This window comes from Camelus dromedarius, chromosome 5, assembly GCF_036321535.1.
Source record: "Camelus dromedarius isolate mCamDro1 chromosome 5, mCamDro1.pat, whole genome shotgun sequence".
Taxonomy (NCBI): domain Eukaryota; kingdom Metazoa; phylum Chordata; class Mammalia; order Artiodactyla; family Camelidae; genus Camelus; species Camelus dromedarius.
The window spans coordinates 31,523,102-31,540,154 of record NC_087440.1 but is presented as its reverse complement, the minus strand read 5'-3'; the positions used below and the strand labels follow the sequence as shown (position 1 = coordinate 31,540,154).

The 17,053-nt window shown below is 48.9% G+C and overlaps 2 protein-coding genes across 2 annotated transcripts; one reads left to right on the top strand and one right to left on the bottom strand.

Moving 5' to 3' along the window:
• Positions 1-2,782: 2,782 nt before the first annotated feature.
• Positions 2,783-3,934, bottom strand: PSMB11 (proteasome subunit beta 11). Its single transcript, XM_010989431.1, has one exon. The coding sequence runs from the start codon at positions 3,898-3,900 to the stop codon at positions 3,001-3,003; it is 900 nt and encodes a 299-aa protein (XP_010987733.1). The 5' UTR covers positions 3,901-3,934; the 3' UTR covers positions 2,783-3,000.
• Positions 3,935-8,326: 4,392 nt separating this feature from the next.
• On the top strand, positions 8,327-12,527 carry PSMB5 (proteasome 20S subunit beta 5). The gene is made up of 3 exons (XM_010989430.2): positions 8,327-8,878; positions 9,624-9,930; positions 12,023-12,527. Exons 1-3 carry the CDS (start codon positions 8,681-8,683, stop codon positions 12,307-12,309), a joined length of 792 nt encoding a protein of 263 aa, XP_010987732.1. The 5' UTR covers positions 8,327-8,680; the 3' UTR covers positions 12,310-12,527.
• The last annotated feature ends 4,526 nt before the right edge of the window (positions 12,528-17,053 follow it).

The following is a 17,053-nucleotide window of genomic DNA, read 5'->3' as shown; positions in this document are numbered from 1 at the left end:
TGCCTGCTCTCCCAGACCTCCTTAACACCCTCCTGAGCTCTTCCCCAACTCATTGAACTCCAAGGAAAACAACAGGGCATAGGGAAACAGGCTTGTCATCAAGACCCTTGGGCTTATCTCTGGTCTTAAATACCTCACCATTGGAAAGACAGAACCTGTCAAAAGGAGTGAAGAGGGGCAGGACAGGCAAGGAAAAGAGAAGAGAGACAGAAGGGGAGAGGTGATGAGAGAAGGGGAGAGGTGATGAGAGAAGGAGCCAAAAAAGAGGGAGCTTGCCTCCTGTTCTGCCCTCTCTATCTGGGTTCAACCCTCTTTCCCTGATTACAGGGAAGGGGAGGGGCACAGAGCGTTCCAGGGGAGTGAGCTGCATGTGGTTCCCAGGGAGCCTTGGGCTGGGTTAAGGTGACAACCCCAGGGTCTGGATTGCCCCTCCCTCCCTGCCTTTTCCCACTCTGGGGCCTCAGGGGTGGGAGGAGGCAGAAGTAGTGAACCAGCGGGGTGAGCCTTGCCCCTGCCTGCTTTCTATTCTGGACCATTTTCTCAAAAGAAGTGACAAACCCTTTCTCCTTGATAAGGGGCCATCTCCTTACCCAGGTGGTGCTCTTTCTCTTCCAGCCTGTTTCCTGTTCCTGCACACAGGGGCCGCCCATGGGCCACCTCTCCTGGATCGCTCACTTGCAACGAGACACAGACCCACACTCAGCTCTGCATTTGGAGATGTACCCTCTTAAGCCTGAATCAATCAAACACTTGAACCCTGGGCAAAAGCTGCCCTTCCTCCTGTGCTCCTCCAGTACTAGGCTGGCCCAGGGGTCCCTGACCTCTGGTTATCATTCCCAGAGTCCTACACCTCCTCCCCTGAGGCTAAGAAGTGGGTGAAGGATGAAAAGCTGCTGTGGAGGCCCCCGGCCAGATTCCCAGACCTTGGCTGTTCTGGGCACATTTCTGCAACACTCCCCTTCCTCCCCCCAACCCCAATCATCCCCTAAAGGATGGAGCCTGGAGGTCTCTGTCTGGCCAGCTTCTGCCTAGAGGAATTCTTAGCCTGAGGTGCAGGGTTGGGGCTCAGGACTGGGCTGGATGCTGGCAAGACAGGTGTCCAGGAAGGGGAAAGGTACTGGTCATTTGAGACTGGAAGCTCTAGGAGTGAGACAGAAAAAGAAAGTTCAGGAACATTCCTTCAGGTCCCATCTCCTAGATCAACCGTGCTTTCTCCCTCACTTGGTCTGGGGAGGGGAGGGTGGGGCGGCGTCCCTCCCAGAGCTGTCAGCCTGCATCTCCAAGTCAGGGCTCACAGGGGAGCAGAGGGGAACAGGAGAAGCAGGAGACAACGTGCTAAGCCAGCAGTTCCCACTGGCACAGCCAGCTCCCTCTTTTCTTCATGCCCTAGAGGGAGCTTCTGGAAGGAGAGGCTGGAGATGGTGCAGGAAAATGGGGCACGAAAGGATGGCCATGGCCCAGGTCTTGGGCGAGTCCCCGGGATGTGCTCTGCCAAGTGAGGGTCTTTGGCTTCATGCAGGAAAGAATTCAAGAGCCAGCCAAAGTAGAGTGAAAGTAGATTATTCAGGAAGACACACACACTTCATAGACAGAGTGCAGGCTGTCTCAGAAGGCCAGAGAGAGAGAGAAAGTATGCTTGGGGATGGGGATGCTGGGTTATTAGTTTTTATGGGCTCAGGAGCTTCATATGCTAACAAATGGGAGGATTATTCCAACTACTTTGGGGAAGGGGCGCAGATTCCCAGGAATTGGGCCACGCCCACTTTGGGCCTTTGATGGCCTGCCTCAGACCGTCATGGCGCCTGTGGGTGTGTTATTTCATACGCTAATATATTACAATGAGCACGTAATGAGGCTCAAGGTCGACTGGGAATTGACTCTTCCCCCATCTTGGGCCTAGTTGGGTTTTAACCAGTTTATGTCCTATCCTTAATTGCTGTGTCATTCTTTTAACGGTTGTCTCCTGCCCCTCTTCCTACCTGTCTCAGAGAGAAGGCAAAGGAATGAGGGGAGAATTCTGGAAGCAGCCATGACAGGCCCGAAAGCCTGAGCACACGGCCTGGCAAGTAGGGCCAGAGGGGGCTCGGCGGGGCCAGCTTCCTGGGCTCAGCACTCCAGGCCCGGGGGCTCCTTGGGTTTCCTTCTTCCCTGGACACCAGGCTGGAACATGGCCCAGCTGCCCTCTCCCCCACATCACTCCCCAGAGGCCTGGTAGCAAGAAGCCCTGGGAGAGAGACTGTGCTGAAGGAGCGCAGCTCTGGAATGGAGGGCCTGGATCCCAGCCTCATCTCTGCACTGACGGTGTGGCCTGGAGCGAGTCACATAACCCTTCGAAACTGCTTCCTCTTCTGTCAAGTGAAGATAACTTTTACCTCAAAGAGTTTTCATAAAAACTGCTTTCAGTAAAGGAGTCATCATCATAGTCATTAGGTTTGAGTTGGGGGGGGCGGTGGTGGAGGAGGAAAGCTGATGCGGGAGGCCCATCACCACCGCCCCCCTCAACCTGGTGACCATGCTGCATGGTCCCTGCCCCTCCCCACCTGGGCCCTCTGGGCTGCTATCCCCACCTCATTCCCCTCCCCCCATCCCCCCTCACCAAGGTGAGAAAGTGACAAAGACTCTGAAACCGAGCTGAGCACTAAAACGGGAGGAAGAGAGACAGGGGATAGGATGGGGAAAAGCGGAAAGGAGGATGGCAAGAAAAGAGGGTCTAGCACCTAGCACAGCATCTGGCGTGCAGCCGGTGCAATAAGTATTTGCTGAAAGAAGGACTTGGTGCTGAGGAGGCTGAATCAATCTATTGGGCGCCAACAGGAACATGTCGGACAAAGCCATCAATAGCTCTGGGAGGAGAAAGGAATGGAGTCTTGGAACACATGAAGCTGGCAACTCATAAGAGCAGGAGCCAGACTGCTGTAAGTCTGCTCCTCCTGCAGCCCCACCTCCCACCCACTTCCTGGGCTGGGCCCCCCAGGTCCTGCGGCTGCTCACAGCGGCTGCTCACAGCGTCTCAATCTCTGCGGGCATCCTGGAGTCTCCCGGTGCCGGTGCCGGTGCCGGCGCCGGCCCCGGCCCCGCAGACGGTTCTCCAACTTCGCCAGCTCTGTCTGGGGTGGCCTCCTCCTCCCCCTCCTTCTCTGGCCCCGGAAGCTTCTGCAGCTCCGAGTACAGCACCCAGGCATCGTTGCGGGACACATACTCCCATCCACTCTCCCGCACGTGGAAGAGGTCTACGCAGCCCCCCGAGTAGGCATCGCGGTGGGTGGCGTGGGCCACGGCGCGGCGGGCCAGGGTGTAGGCTTCCTGGGTGCTCATGTCGTAGCGGTAGCCGCGATCTAGCACGCCGTAGGCGTAGGGAGATCCAGAGCCCACCGAGAAGATGTTCCCCTGCAGGAGGGTGCCGTCGCTGTAGACGTAGAAGAGGGCAGGGCCGGAGCGGTCCCAGCCGCAGAGGGCAGTGGCCACGCACAGATCCAAACCCCGATAGCGCGACATCATGACCGATAAGAGTTTGGCGGCGCCGGCCACACTGGGCAGCTGACCCTCCCTCAGGGCCCGCAGCCGCAGCTCGCGCCGCAGCACCCGGTACCACGTGACGCAGTCGGCTGAGGTGCCAGAGGTGGTGCCCAGGAGGTGCTGGTGCACAGGGATGACCTTGCGTGAGGCTGGACACTCCACGTAGTTGCCACAGGAAGACCGCGTGTCCGCCGCAGCAATGACTCCGTGACGGAAGCGGAAGGCCAGCGTGGTGGTGCCGTGGGCCAGCCTGGGGCCGTGGATCTGCAGGAAGGTTTGTGGGTCACAGCCCCGGGGCACAGCCCAGACCCCCACCTGAGGTAGGTGAGGTGAGGCTCCCTGGGTGTCCAGGGCTTGCCATTCGCACACATCCTGCAGAGCCATCCCTGGAGCCAAGTAAAGGTTGAAAGGAGCGACGCAGAGATTTGTGAGCTGGGTCAGGTGTGGAAAGAGAGACACTAAGGAGAAGCTGGGCTGTAGCCAGAACCAGCGACGAAGGCTTGTGATCTGTGGCTTCACTTCTACCTAACTCCAAATCTGGCTTTGGGACTGGCTGATGGAGCAGAACGCCCTCCCCAACCCCCGCCCCTCCCCAGGGCTGCTGACGGGAGACAGGAGGGAGACCAGTAGTCTCCAGCGCTGGGGGGACGCTGCCCATGACATGCCTGAGTGTCACCCAAGGAGTCTCCTGTCCATCACCCTCCAAGCACCTGGAGCTGGATGGGGGCTGGGTCACTGGAAAGGAAAAGAGGCGCCAGTGGAAGGAGCAGAGCTGGGTTCCTTCTGTTTTTCCTGTGAGGGGCACTGGGCAGGCAAAGATAAATAAGGCCCTGTGCTGCCCGGAATGGGCTCCCAGCCTGGGAAAAAGTGAAGACAAGTCAGCGCAACGGCGCAGTGAGAGTAGAGAGCCGTGGCCCCACCACGGCCCGGGTCCCTGATGCTGAGCTCTCTCCTCAAGGAGATGGGCCCAGGGAACAACAACGCTCAGCTCACACTTTCACTTCTAGGTCAAGGTGGGGAAAGAGAAACGGACTAGAGCAAGAGAGCCTTGTATGGGGTGCTGAGATACCTTCAGAAAGGCAGGGTACTGTGGGGCCAGGTGAAGGGGAACTGGAACCTGGAGGTCTTTTTCTCCTCTGCCTTGGGGGTGAACATGGCCTTCCATCTGCATACAGAGATGGCATTCCTGACAGCTCTCCGGCAGTGTAGTTTCTCTAACTGGTGTTAAGGTTCTGAAGATGTAGATGAAAGGATCTAGTGACTTTCTCTCTCCTAGTCCCCCTTCTGCCCAATAGTTCACAAGGGCAAAAAACTGGTTTGTATTTCCAAGGCAGGAGAAACGACTGACTTTGACACCATAATGCTGCATCTAAGTCTTAGACCAACTAGGGGTGGACCCTGACAGCTGGCCTTTCATTAAGACAAAGTAGATTGGGGCAGAGTGACAAGCTACAACACTCCCAGCACCATATAGAGTATATTTTACTGAACATTATAGCTCAAAAGGGTGTGGTGGGAAGGTGTTTATTCAAAGCAACAGAACTACACGCAAAGGAAAGAGCCCAGACCCTCCAGACACCATGATGTTAGGGCTGTGGCATCATAGTTTCCTGGAGTCTCAGGACTAAGGGCAAGTGTAACGTGTCATGGGAAGACTGGAGAAACCAGGAGGTCACACTAAGGTCCAGCCAGTCCTTTGTGTAGGAACACATGGGGATCTTCCTGAAGAGATAAGAATGTCTCTAAACAGAGACTAAGTCGTAGTCTTAGACTCTTTATATGTGGATGGCTGGCCACATCCCTAGGTCAGGCCATTATTAAGTCAGATCGGGACAGATGAGTGGTCTAGTAATTGGCCACCCTCCAGCGTCCCCCTCTAATCTTATCCTCCACAGCATCATGATTTCCTAAGGTAACCCTCAAACCCCACGTCTCTTCTACTAAGAAACTTTGACGGGCTACTAGATCAAATCCACCTTCTCCAGCCCAGGCTGGCATTTAAGGCCCACCACTCTCCAATCCTAATCCATCGACCACAACCTCTTTTCACACTATTTCTAACACGTTTCCCAGCTCTCCATCTTTCTGAATCCTATCTTTCCAAGTCTGGCTTAAGGATCACCTATTCTGAAAATCCTTCCCAGGTACGAGCTGAGAGAGGAGAGGCTGTAGGTTTGAGGACCAATGGGATCCAAGTGGTATTTAAAGAAACGAATCCAGACCTCCTTGGCTAAGACTTCCTGAACCCCCAACCTCACCCCAATTTATACTGACCTCCTCTCCCACCTCTGAACTAAAGCACTTATTGTTTCCTTCTGCCAATATTGAGATATGACTGACATGTAACATTGTGTAAGTTTAAGGTGTACAATGTGATGATTTGATAGATGTATGTGTATGTGTGTATACTGCAAAATGTTTACCACAATAAGGTTAGTTAACAAATCCTGGTGGGGAGGGTATATAGCTCAATGGTTGAGTGCCAGCATGCTCGAGGCCTGGGGTTCAACCTGAAATACCTCCATTTATAAATAAATAAATAAACCTAATTACTTCCCCCCACGAAAAAGAAAAAAAAAACAAATTTTTCATCTCACATAATTACCATTTTTGTTGCTGCTGTGGTAAGAACGTTTAAGATCTATAATCTTAGCAACTTCCAAGTATACAAGAGGATTGTTAACTATAGTTTCCATGCTGTACATTAGATTCCCAGAACTGACTCCTCTTATAACTGAAAGTTTGTATACTTTTTGCCTCTGGCAACCTCCAATACACTTCCTGTTTCTAAGAGTTCGGCTTTGTTAGATTCTGCATATCAGTAAGATTATTCAGTATTTTTCGTTCTCCACCTGAATACTTTCACTTAGCATAATGACCTCAAGTTTCGTCCACGTAGTCACAAATGACAAGATTTCCTTCTTTTTGTGGCTGAATAATATTCCACCACATATGTAACACTTTATTTATCCACTCAACCATTGATGATGGATTTTGTTTCCATGTCTTGGCTATTGTGAAGAACACTGCAATGAACACTGGGGTGCAGATATCTCTACCAGATAGTGACTTCATTTCCTTTGGGTAAGTATCCAGACATGAGATTACTAGATCATATGGAACTTCTATTTTTAACCTTTTGAGGAACCTCCATAGTATTTTCCATAGTGGCTACACCAATTTATATTCCCACCAAGAGCAGCACTTATCATTTGTACCTCTCATTTTTGAGGTCTCCCTGAGTAGGGGTCTTGGAGCAGAGAACTAATGTAAGGTAAATTGGGAACAGGTCATGGAAGGCCTTGAATGCCATGAGGAGCTGAAACTTACAGACCATTTTTAAGCAGGCAAGTGATAAGATCAAGATGGTGTTTTAGGAAAATCAATCTCGTGCTGTGCAGAATAAATTAGAGAGTACAGTTTGGGCCCAGAAAAATTAGAAGATTATTTCAGTAGTTCAGGAGTGAGGAGATAAGAAGCCAGAGGTGGTATTAGGTTGCAATAAAAAAGAATGTGAGAAGTGTTGTAGAGGAAGATTCAACTGGACTTGGCAACTTACTGGATATGGAGGAAAGGAAGGGGAGTTGTCAAAGATCAGCCAGAGCTCCAAGTCTCCGTGACTGGGAGAACATTATTGTCATTCTTTCATGTATTTTTTTGGCAAACATGTATGAAGCATACAGTGGGCTCAGAGATGAATAGTAGAGAAATGCCTGTCTTTAAAAGCTCACAATCCAGCAGAAGATAAATGTATGCGTATAACCAGGTAAAATGTGAAAGTGCCTTAAGAGAGGTACAAATGCCATTAGTGGCGGTGAAAGAACCACTGAGAGAAGTCAGGAGAACTAGCTGCACTGCGAGTGTGACTGCAAAATAGTATGTGCTCAATAAACAGTGGTATTTTGCATTTTCCACACCATCCAAGTGTGAGACCCACATAAAGATCTTCTGCTTCATTACATTCTGATGGTTGGGCTTGGAAAGGGTTGCCAAATCTCAGTATTAAAAATGCAACACATGCAGAGTCTGCTGGGAAGAGGAGGGGCTGAGCTGGGCATCAAGAGGAAAGTAGAATTTAGATATTGACGGATATTGCTGCTGGAATCCAACAGGGAAGGCCAGACACTGACTTCATAGAACCATAAGGCAGGAGGCAACATTTCATACATTTGCCCACTTCCTTGCTTGTTATGGTTCCCAAGAGGGTTCAAAAATGAAGGTGGGTGGAGAGAGGGAGAGACAATCAAATATAGCACATAACTGAAAAAGAGCTCGTCTTAGCAAGCTCATGTCAGAGAACCTCTTGGTACATCTTTATGGAGCTTCAGCTCTCCTCCAGGCTCTGAAATGGTAAATTACCATTGACTCAGTTATTCAGTAACTGAACTGAGAATCCAATCTGTAGATTAACTGGGCCCTTTGCCTTCCCTTTTTTAATTCTTCTGCCTGCCTTTGGGTCAATCCATTACTTGTTAGAACTTCCACCAGAGGTTGGGAGTAAAGACAATCTTAAAAATTGGTTACTGTTAGAGAACGTGGCTAGTGTGGCGACTGATGCTATCATACAACAAGTGATACAGCACATTTATTTTGTTGCGCTTTTTAGCACAAATTACTGTGGTTTAACTAACTTCATAGGAAAATGATCTCAGAATAGAGCATTATTTTACTTAGTATTAGAGTGCCCTTAAACAAAATGGAAACTTCAGGCGCGTTAATAGAGTGCTGAAGCAGTAGAAGTTAGAGTTACTTGGACACCGGGCGGGGCGGGGCCGATCTATCGCTACCGGTTAAGAACAGATTTTCAACCAGTCACGCCCTTCTCAAAGATGGCCGCCCCCGCTTCCTTCCCTCAACATGGACATTTTCAATTGCTTCCTATGAATTTGAGGTTAATCTAATCCCGTGCTGCTTGCGTGACCAGAGTTAAGATGGCAGCCACATCCCTTCATAATTTACGGGTAGTGAAGTCATTTATTTTTTCCTCCTCGGTGAAAACAGTCACTTGCATCTGCCTCTTCCTTTTGGAGGCGTGGCTGCCAGGAGTTAAAATGGCTCCTCCCAGGGATGGATTTAATAGGGAGTGAAGCCGGGACGGTGAGGCGTTGCCCGGCCGTTTTTTGCTAGGCGTTCTGGCAGGCAGTTCCCTTTGCCCTTAGTAGACATGGCGCTGGCCAGCGTGTTGGAGAGGCCGCTACCCGTGAACCGGCGCGGGTTTTTCGGACTCGGGGGTCGTGCAGATCTACTGGACCTAGGTCCAGGGAGTCCCAGCGATGGGCTGAGCCTGGCCGCGCCCAGCTGGGGTGTCCCAGAGGAGCCAAGAATCGAAATGCTTCATGGAACCACCACCCTGGCCTTCAAGGTGCGGACCCAGCCGCCGCGCCGGGCTCAGTCCCGCGCGCCCGCGCCCTTCCTGGCCTCCCAGCCAGACCGAAACCCGCGGTGGTTGCGGCTGCGAAGCCCAAGCGGAGGCTCGGGCCTCTCACCCGGACTCTGGCGGTTTCGCTGTCTCATTGCCCCGGGGAAGCCTCGGTTCTCGCTCTGGCCGGAGAGGGGCGAGGGGCGGGGGGCGGGGGCCAGGCTGGGTAAGTGGGAAAAGGAGCCCGAGGCTGCTTGGGTTGGTTCCTAGGCGACTCCAGTTTGCTCCTGTCCAGCAATGGTTAGGCCGCAGAAGTGAACACCGGCAGAGGGAAGGTTGTTGTAACCACCAAAGGTTTTGGAAACTGGGTGGCCCCGATAGGCCAGGGTAACCGAAACGCTGTGGCTTGAGAGGGAAGGTTGATGGGAGGGAGCGCTTTACTAGGAGCCAGACTATTGGGATTCCTGGCTCAGCTTTGCAAAAACTATCTTTATGATCTTGGGCAAGTCATTTGCTCTCATTGAACCTGTTTCCTTAGCCGTAAAGTGAAGGTGATACTGGTTGTACCCATGCCAAGGGACTGATGTAAAGTTCTGGTGACCCTAATATGTGGAAAAGTATGTTGTGAGGTATATATAAAAAGGCAGAGACAGAGATGTTCTGGGTTTGCATTGATGCATGGAAAAATGTCAAGGTGATGTTTTTGTGGTCTGACGTGGCCTGTTTTGTGTTTCCTCCCTCTGAACAGTTTCTCCATGGAGTCATTGTTGCAGCGGACTCTCGGGCCACAGCGGGTGCCTACATTGCCTCCCAGACAGTAAAGAAGGTGATAGAGATCAACCCCTACCTGCTGGGCACCATGGCAGGGGGTGCAGCCGATTGCAGCTTCTGGGAGCGGCTGTTGGCTCGGCAATGTCGAATCTATGAGCTTCGAAACAAGGAACGCATCTCGGTAGCAGCTGCCTCCAAGCTGCTTGCCAACATGGTGTATCAATATAAAGGCATGGGTCTGTCCATGGGCACCATGATCTGTGGCTGGGATAAGAGAGGCCCTGGTGAGTTAAGCTGCAACCACGTGATTCTTAGGCTGTCACTACAGAAGGAGGGCTTGGATGAACAGATGAATGAAAGAGCTGTCAGTGCTGAGGATGTGTTGATTACTTCTCAGTCTTTCCTTCTCTTTGTTCAAGGAAGGACTGTAGTGTAGGAAAGGGCACCGAGGTAGATCAGCTGCATCATTGACCACCTGTCTGACCTTAGGCAGGGTGCTTATTTGCTCAGGCTGTTTATCATCTGTGACATAGGTTCCATGAGGTAATACATGTAAAGCATGTAGTGTCTGGCTGGCACCTAATGTTTTTCCTTCCGGTCACCTATAAAACGGTAAGATCTGCAACGGTAAGTTGTTTGAGAATTAAACTGAGTAATAGACATAAAAATTCTACTCATTGCAGCCTAATAGAAATATAACATAATCCACATGTGCAATTTTAAATTTTCTAGTGGGCATATTTAAAAAGTGAAAAGAAATAGGTGAAATTAATTTTAACAGTTCATTTAATCCAGAATAACTAAAATATTATCATTTCGGCATATGTCATTAGCCCTATTTCAAGTGCTTAGCTGCCGCATGTGGCTGGTAGCTATTACATGGGACAGCGAAACTAAGTAACTACTCAAAAGTTAGTCATTTCTCTTTACTTTTTTTCATAAGGGAGTCCTTGGCCTAGGAGGGGCCTTTGGGACACATCTCCTTTCCTTGCTTGATGGAATCACCTAGGTACTGGTGTCATCTCTGAAAAGAAATTCCTTAGCCTGTTTTTCTTTCCAGTATATAAAAACCTTGCCAGGAAATTGAGTCTTGTATCTGATGTTAGTTTTTCTTCAGCCAGTTTTGAATCTCCCTTTAGTCAAGCTGGAATACAGCTAGTCACTTTCTGGATAATTTTCCCCTTTGATGCATGCTGGACCTCTCCAACTGGTTGCCTTTGTCATCAAATTCATATTTAAACTTCCAGCTCTCAAATACTTTCAGTGATTCTCTGTTAACTAACAAATTCATCTCTCCTGTGCCCCACCAATCCACTTCCTACAGCAGGCAGTTGGAATTGATAAAAATTTTATTAAAATCTTTGTCTAAATTTTTGTCTATATCAGAGGTTGACTTAACTTTTTCATAAAGGGCCAAATAGTAAATATTTTAGGCTTGCAGGCTATGTTTTTTGTCTCACCTACGTAAGTGCTGTTTTAGCACAAAAGCAGTCACAGATAGTATATACACTAATGGATGCTGCTGTGTTCCAGTAAAACTTTACAAAAATAGGCAGTTGGCCTGACGAACTCTTGGTCTATACCAGCACTGTCCAATAGAAATATAGTGTGAGCCATACATATAATTTTAAATGTTATGGTAGCCACATTTTTAAAATTAAAAGTAAAAAAGGAAAATTAGTTTTAATAATATAATATATTTAACCCACTAGATCCAAAATATTATTCCAGCATATGGTACTAGCTTCATTTCAAATGCTCAGTAGTCACATATGGCTACCATATTGGACAGTTCAGGTCTTTACAATATGATTTAGAACGCTAAGCTTTATTCTACTCTGTGATGTATGCCTTGTCCCCTAGTTAGTCTAAACTCTGAGAGTTAGGATTGTTTTAAACATCTTCCACAGTGCCTGAAGTTCTATGCTCTAAGTCATTTGAATTATACTTGCTTTTTGGTTGTACAGAAGCAGACAAGGCTTCTGTAATGTTATTGTAATGTGAGGTGAGGTGGGTGGTATATGTAGAATCCTGAGGTCTTAATGTTTAGTGTGATTTCTTTTTTACTTTTGGAGGGAGGTGTAATTAGGTTTATTTATTTGTTTGTTTGTTTGATTTATTTAATGGAGGTACTGGGGATTGAACCCGGGACCTCACGCATGCTAAGTAAATTCTCTACCACTGAGCTCTACCCTCCCCTCTAGTTTAATTTCTTCACCTTTTTGTTTTAAGTAACTTTGTGAAAGTGCTGTTTTCTTGTATTTCTGTTGGTCTCCCCTGGGTTTCAGGAGAATTGGGAAACTATTGCCTTGGAGGATGAATTAGATGTCAGACGGGGTGGTCACTTTTCCCCGCTAACCTCATCTCTCTATACAGGCCTCTACTATGTGGACAGCGAAGGGAACCGGATCTCGGGGGCCGCCTTCTCTGTAGGTTCTGGCTCTGTGTATGCTTATGGGGTCATGGATCGGGGTTACTCCTATGATCTGGAAGTGGAAGAGGCCTATGATCTGGCCCGTCGAGCCATCTACCAAGCCACCTACAGAGATGCCTACTCAGGAGGTGCGGTCAACCTCTACCACGTCCGGGAGGATGGCTGGATTCGAGTGTCCAGTGACAATGTAGCTGATCTACATGACAAGTATAGTGGATCTTCCCCCTGAAGGAGGGTGGGTGTGGTTGCTTGCATTTCCTGGGCTGACTGTTGTTGGTAATGTGGATATAGCTCGCCATCCTCTAGTGAAGGGGTCCCTTATTGTATCGATCATTTTTTTTAAAGCTCTGGTGCATTGACCTCTATGTGTTACCAGTTAATGAGCTGCTGCAGAAGTAATTATTTGTTTTACTTTCTTGGATGTTAACATTACACTACTTGACCTCAGCCCGTGTTGTGTCTTTTGTCCACACTGTCCCTCCTCCAAGCACTTTATAGTTAAATAAGCCAGGACAGTGGGAGGGAAGTGACTGTAATTACAGGAAACAGTGGTGTGAAGACATTGTCTAGTGAATACATTAACGTCCCCACTCATGATGCTAATAACGGAGAAGGAGAGAGAGGCAGGGAGGAGGGAGAGACTTCCCAATTCTGTTTGCAAAGAGATGAAAAGTTGATGAGGTGGAAAGATGCACAGGGCTGTACCAGGCAGAGCTGCAGAGGAGAAAGCTCTCCTCCTGTGGTGGGGGAAGGGAGGCCAATGCTACATGCAGGGCAGAAGAGGGTGAACCAGTTAGGAAGGTAAACCAGTTGGGCTTTGACCCTGGGAAGAGGGTAAAGAGGTATGTGTGAAAGCAGTAGTGACCACTAGGTTGGTGATCCTTGTCCTTTTGGCCCTCCAGTGTGTTTGTGTGGGAGATGGAGATGATGGTGGACTTACAGCCTCCTGGGCAGGAAGCAATACCAAATTGTCACTGGAACGTGTGGGTGGGGAAGAGGTCCTGCTGAGAGCAGAGAGATGGCTGATTTATCACACCCAGCACTGAGGGGCTTCTCAAACCCCGTGGCAGCAAATGGCAAGGCCTTCTGTTAAAGAGAAGACCTTGACATAGGGGAGATGGAGGAGGTTGAGAGAAACCTTCAAAAAATGGGAGAGGAAGGCATAAACAACACTGCTTTGTATTGATTTGCAAGAAGGGAGAAAGTGGTGAGGGTGACAACACAGTGTCCTGTTTTGAGGCTGAGAGTTTGGGTAGGGTCATCCACAGAAACTGAGGGGTAAAGCCTCTTGTCCCCCACACCACAGCTACCTTCCCTTCGCGCACCTTCCCTCCCCCCATCAGCCTCTCACCGTCTGTATTGATTGATGAGGGCTGTTGGCCAGGAACTGATCGAGGCTTGTTAATTGCATTTGTCAAATGCAGGGAAATTGGGAATTAGTGAGATCGGAGAAGGGAGTTTGGAAAACAAATGACTCTCATACCTGAGGAGATTCATTTTGCTGAAAAGTGCCTCCACTGCCCCTGGAGTCGGGGAGTTGCCAGCATGGACCTGGACCTGTTCGACAATCAGCAGGCAGGAGCCACGCAGCAGCCCCCTTCTGTGCAGCCTTCGGCAGGTGCCTGGCTATGACAGGGCACAGACAGTCGTCTTCCTCTCATTTAGGACAGTGGTTTGCAGACCTTTTAAAAAACTAGAACTAAAAAAAAAAAAAAAAAAAAAATTCAGAACACTTTTTTTAAAAATGAACTCTTAAGAGAAATCCCAGCCCCTGGAAGAAATCAAATCAGACTGAAGTCGAGTTGAGGGTCTAGTGCCTCAGCCTCCAGCCATTTCCCACACATACCCCATACATACACATACTCCCTGGCACTTCTTAGAACCCCAAGGAATTTGAAAATAACTGCCATAGGAAATAACCTTGAGGGTGAAAAGAGCTGAAGACTGGAATTCTTTTATAGGACCCCAGAGAGCATGAGACTCCGTGGTCTCTTAGCCCATGACAGAAAATTTAGTCTGGAGAGAAGAGATTATCTGGAAACAATACTATCCTTGCCCTGTTGCTGTCTCACACCTGGCTTTGCAGTGGGCTAGCTGTTTAATGTAAATACCTCTTTTGCACTGGCTGAGCCTATGTTCAGGCAAGAAGACATACAACCTACAGTCTCGTGTTTTGGCATATCCCTGTGTCTCTGCCTTCTTAGATCCTGGATAAGAGAAAGACTCGCTCACTGGAAAAGGTCAATTTGTGGTGGGTTTTCTGGAAAAGTAGAGCAGAGGCGGAGGAAAACTGCAGGTCTCTAGGCCCAATGATACCCACCCTGCAGTCGCAGCTTCTTGACGCTGGGACTGGTGGGGAGCTGGCTTTGCAGTGATGTTCTGTGTCTCTGCTTGTTTGGGGATGATGGATGCTGCATGGCGTTGGAGAGATGCTGTTGAGTGGAATGTACCAGTTCAGGGACTCCCATCAGATTCATTTCCCAGTGCAGTCCTCTTGACAAAGGATGATGGAAAAGAAATTGCCTTAAATAGCTGGAAGATTAATTTCTCTCAACAGTTCCCAGGCATCCAAGGGCCAGGGCTTTTTAAGTGATGTCTGACAATTTCTCCTCCTTCCACAGATAGCTTAGTAACACCAAAATCTGACTCCTCCAGGTAGGTGATGGGACTAATCTGATTAAATAGAGACCAAACACTCCCAGGGGCCCCAAGCTTTCTCTTGCTGGTAGGGGATGCTGTGGGGTTGAAGACAGGTGGGCCTCTGGCATCTCCACACCAGGCAAGGGAAGGCTACAGGGAGCAGCAGTGCCCCATGGGGTGAGTAGAATGTCCATGAGGGAAGGCAAAAAGGTAGGTGAGAACATGGGGAGGAGGGAGGAAGGACTTAGTTAAAGCAAATCAGGGACTGAAGCCTGATAGTTACTGAGTGTTGCCTCTTTAGGCAAAACCAGAAGGTCAATGTCTCTTGATATCCTCCTCAGCTAGCAAATGAGAAAACTGTCAAAGCCATTTGGGGAGTGGAAAGTTACATCCTTTGAGGGGAAATAAAACAACTGATTTATTCTGGTCCATGGGTTCTGTATGGTCTGTCAGGGGAGAGAGCAAGAGGTGGATGGAAAGGCAGTAAAGTAAAGAAAGGTGGAGGGAAACTAGGGGAGCGTTGGCTGGTTGGGTCAATGATGATTTTACATGAGCACATGTGATTTGGTGAGTACAGTTAAGTATTTCATTTTCCGTTTGTTTTGATTGTTCTGTTAAGAGCCCCTCCTACTAGGGCTCCAGCAGTAGATTAGGTGCTTTGAAACTGACCAGCAGCAGTAACCTCAAGACAGGATTAAGAGCATTATGATTTAAAACATACGTATATGGCAACCAAGCATCTCTGCTGTTTTTTTTGTTTGTTTTCCTGTTTGTTTTTTAAATTCTAGCTCCCCTTTAGGAAGCCAGAATCATACTGGGAAAGCTTTAATTATAATGGGCAAGAGGAGAGAGCAAACCCAGCAATCAGAACTGCCCTGATCAGCAGCTGCTCCCACCCGCTGCCTGACCCAGGCCGCCCTGCCCCCTTCAGCCTACTGTCCGCATGCATCCCTGCAGTGCACCCCAGGCCTGGCCTCAGAGCCAAGTTCTTGCTTCCCGGGGCTATGCCCCACTGAAGCATTTCAGTAACAATTATTTCTAAAATGTCCCATTCGCGGTTGTTAATGGGTCAGGCAGAAGAAATTCTACCCACATCAGCTTCTTGGGTTTATTTAACCCAACTCATTTCTCCCTAAAGCTTTGCCTCTGCATTAGGTGCCAGGCCTAACTTGATGCTTAACCCTTTATGACCCAGACTTAGCTGTCATCAGCCATGAATATCCAACCCAGTTTATTTGAAAGGAAATAAAGACACCTTGGGTTCAACCTCTTCTAATGCCCACCTCGCAACTCCCCTGCCACCTCCTCTCAGGCTGCGCCTTTTTTCCATTCTCCCTTTGCTTGATTTCATGTTTTCTCACTGCTCTCTCTTTATAAAAATTCCCTTTTCTTCCCTCCGCAGAATTTAAATAAAACCTAATCAATCAATAAACCGAGTGCTGCTTATGGACTTTAACGTAACAAGAAAAGGTTATCTCTAGCTGCAGGTACCCAAAAAGCTGGTATTACAGAGGGAAACACAGATGGACTGTGAGAAAGTGAGCTAGAGAAGACAAGAGACAAATGAGAGACAGAAGCAGAAAAGCAACTCCTGGATAGCAAGAGTGAGACTGAGCTAAGAGGAGAGGGTGAGATGGACGGGGCAGAGAAGATGGATGGAGACATTGATGGGCAGAGCTGGACTGTGAGGGGCGTGGGTCAGGGAGTGGGAAGGGGACTCCAAAGGACAGTGACAGAGAGAGTGGGCAGAGAAATAGGGAGGAAGGAAGCGGCTAGAAGCTAATGCGCAGTGAAACATGTCCCCCTGGAGACAGATCATTTCTCCAGCCATACATAATGCACACGTGCCCCTCTGCGTGCTGCCCCTGTACTGTCACAGTCAGTTACATTCTGCAAGACTCTCCCCATGTCCACCCTGCTTGTGCAAGGTTGGAAAGAAGGTTTGGGCTCTCTCAGAACCACCTTCTCAACCCAGCCGGGAAGACAGAAAAGTAGAAACCTCTTTCATAAGAGGAGCAGGGTAAGTGAGGCAGGATCACAGATTCAGTACCTTTTAATGTTTTATTTTTAGGTTCACAAAACAGACATTCCAAGCTTCCCTGTACATACAGAGTTTCACAATGCACAGGCCCTTTTCTCATGGCAGCTCATCTGGAGTAGTGATGTGCAGGGTTGTCTGTTTAGAGGGAATCCCCTGAGCACCAGGGTTCTGTGGGAGGGCTCATAATCACTCTGTTTGTCTTGAGTCTTGAGGCTGCACTCACCGCTTAACCTATAGAAAAGAAAGCAGTGGAGCATTTTAAACCAGAACAACAGATTAAACATAGTCCTAT

Bases quoted from the DNA above. Each gene is read 5' to 3' on its own strand.
- PSMB5 (XM_010989430.2), top strand. From the start codon at position 8,681: ATGGCGCTGGCCAGCGTGTTGGAGAGGCCGCTACCCGTGAACCGGCGC. The intron at 8,879-9,623 runs GTGCGGACCCAG...CCCTCTGAACAG, and splicing joins CCACCACCCTGGCCTTCAAG to TTTCTCCATGGAGTCATTGT. The intron at 9,931-12,022 runs GTGAGTTAAGCT...CTCTCTATACAG, and splicing joins CTGGGATAAGAGAGGCCCTG to GCCTCTACTATGTGGACAGC.
- PSMB11 (XM_010989431.1), bottom strand. From the start codon at position 3,900: ATGGCTCTGCAGGATGTGTGCGAATGGCAAGCCCTGGACACCCAGGGA.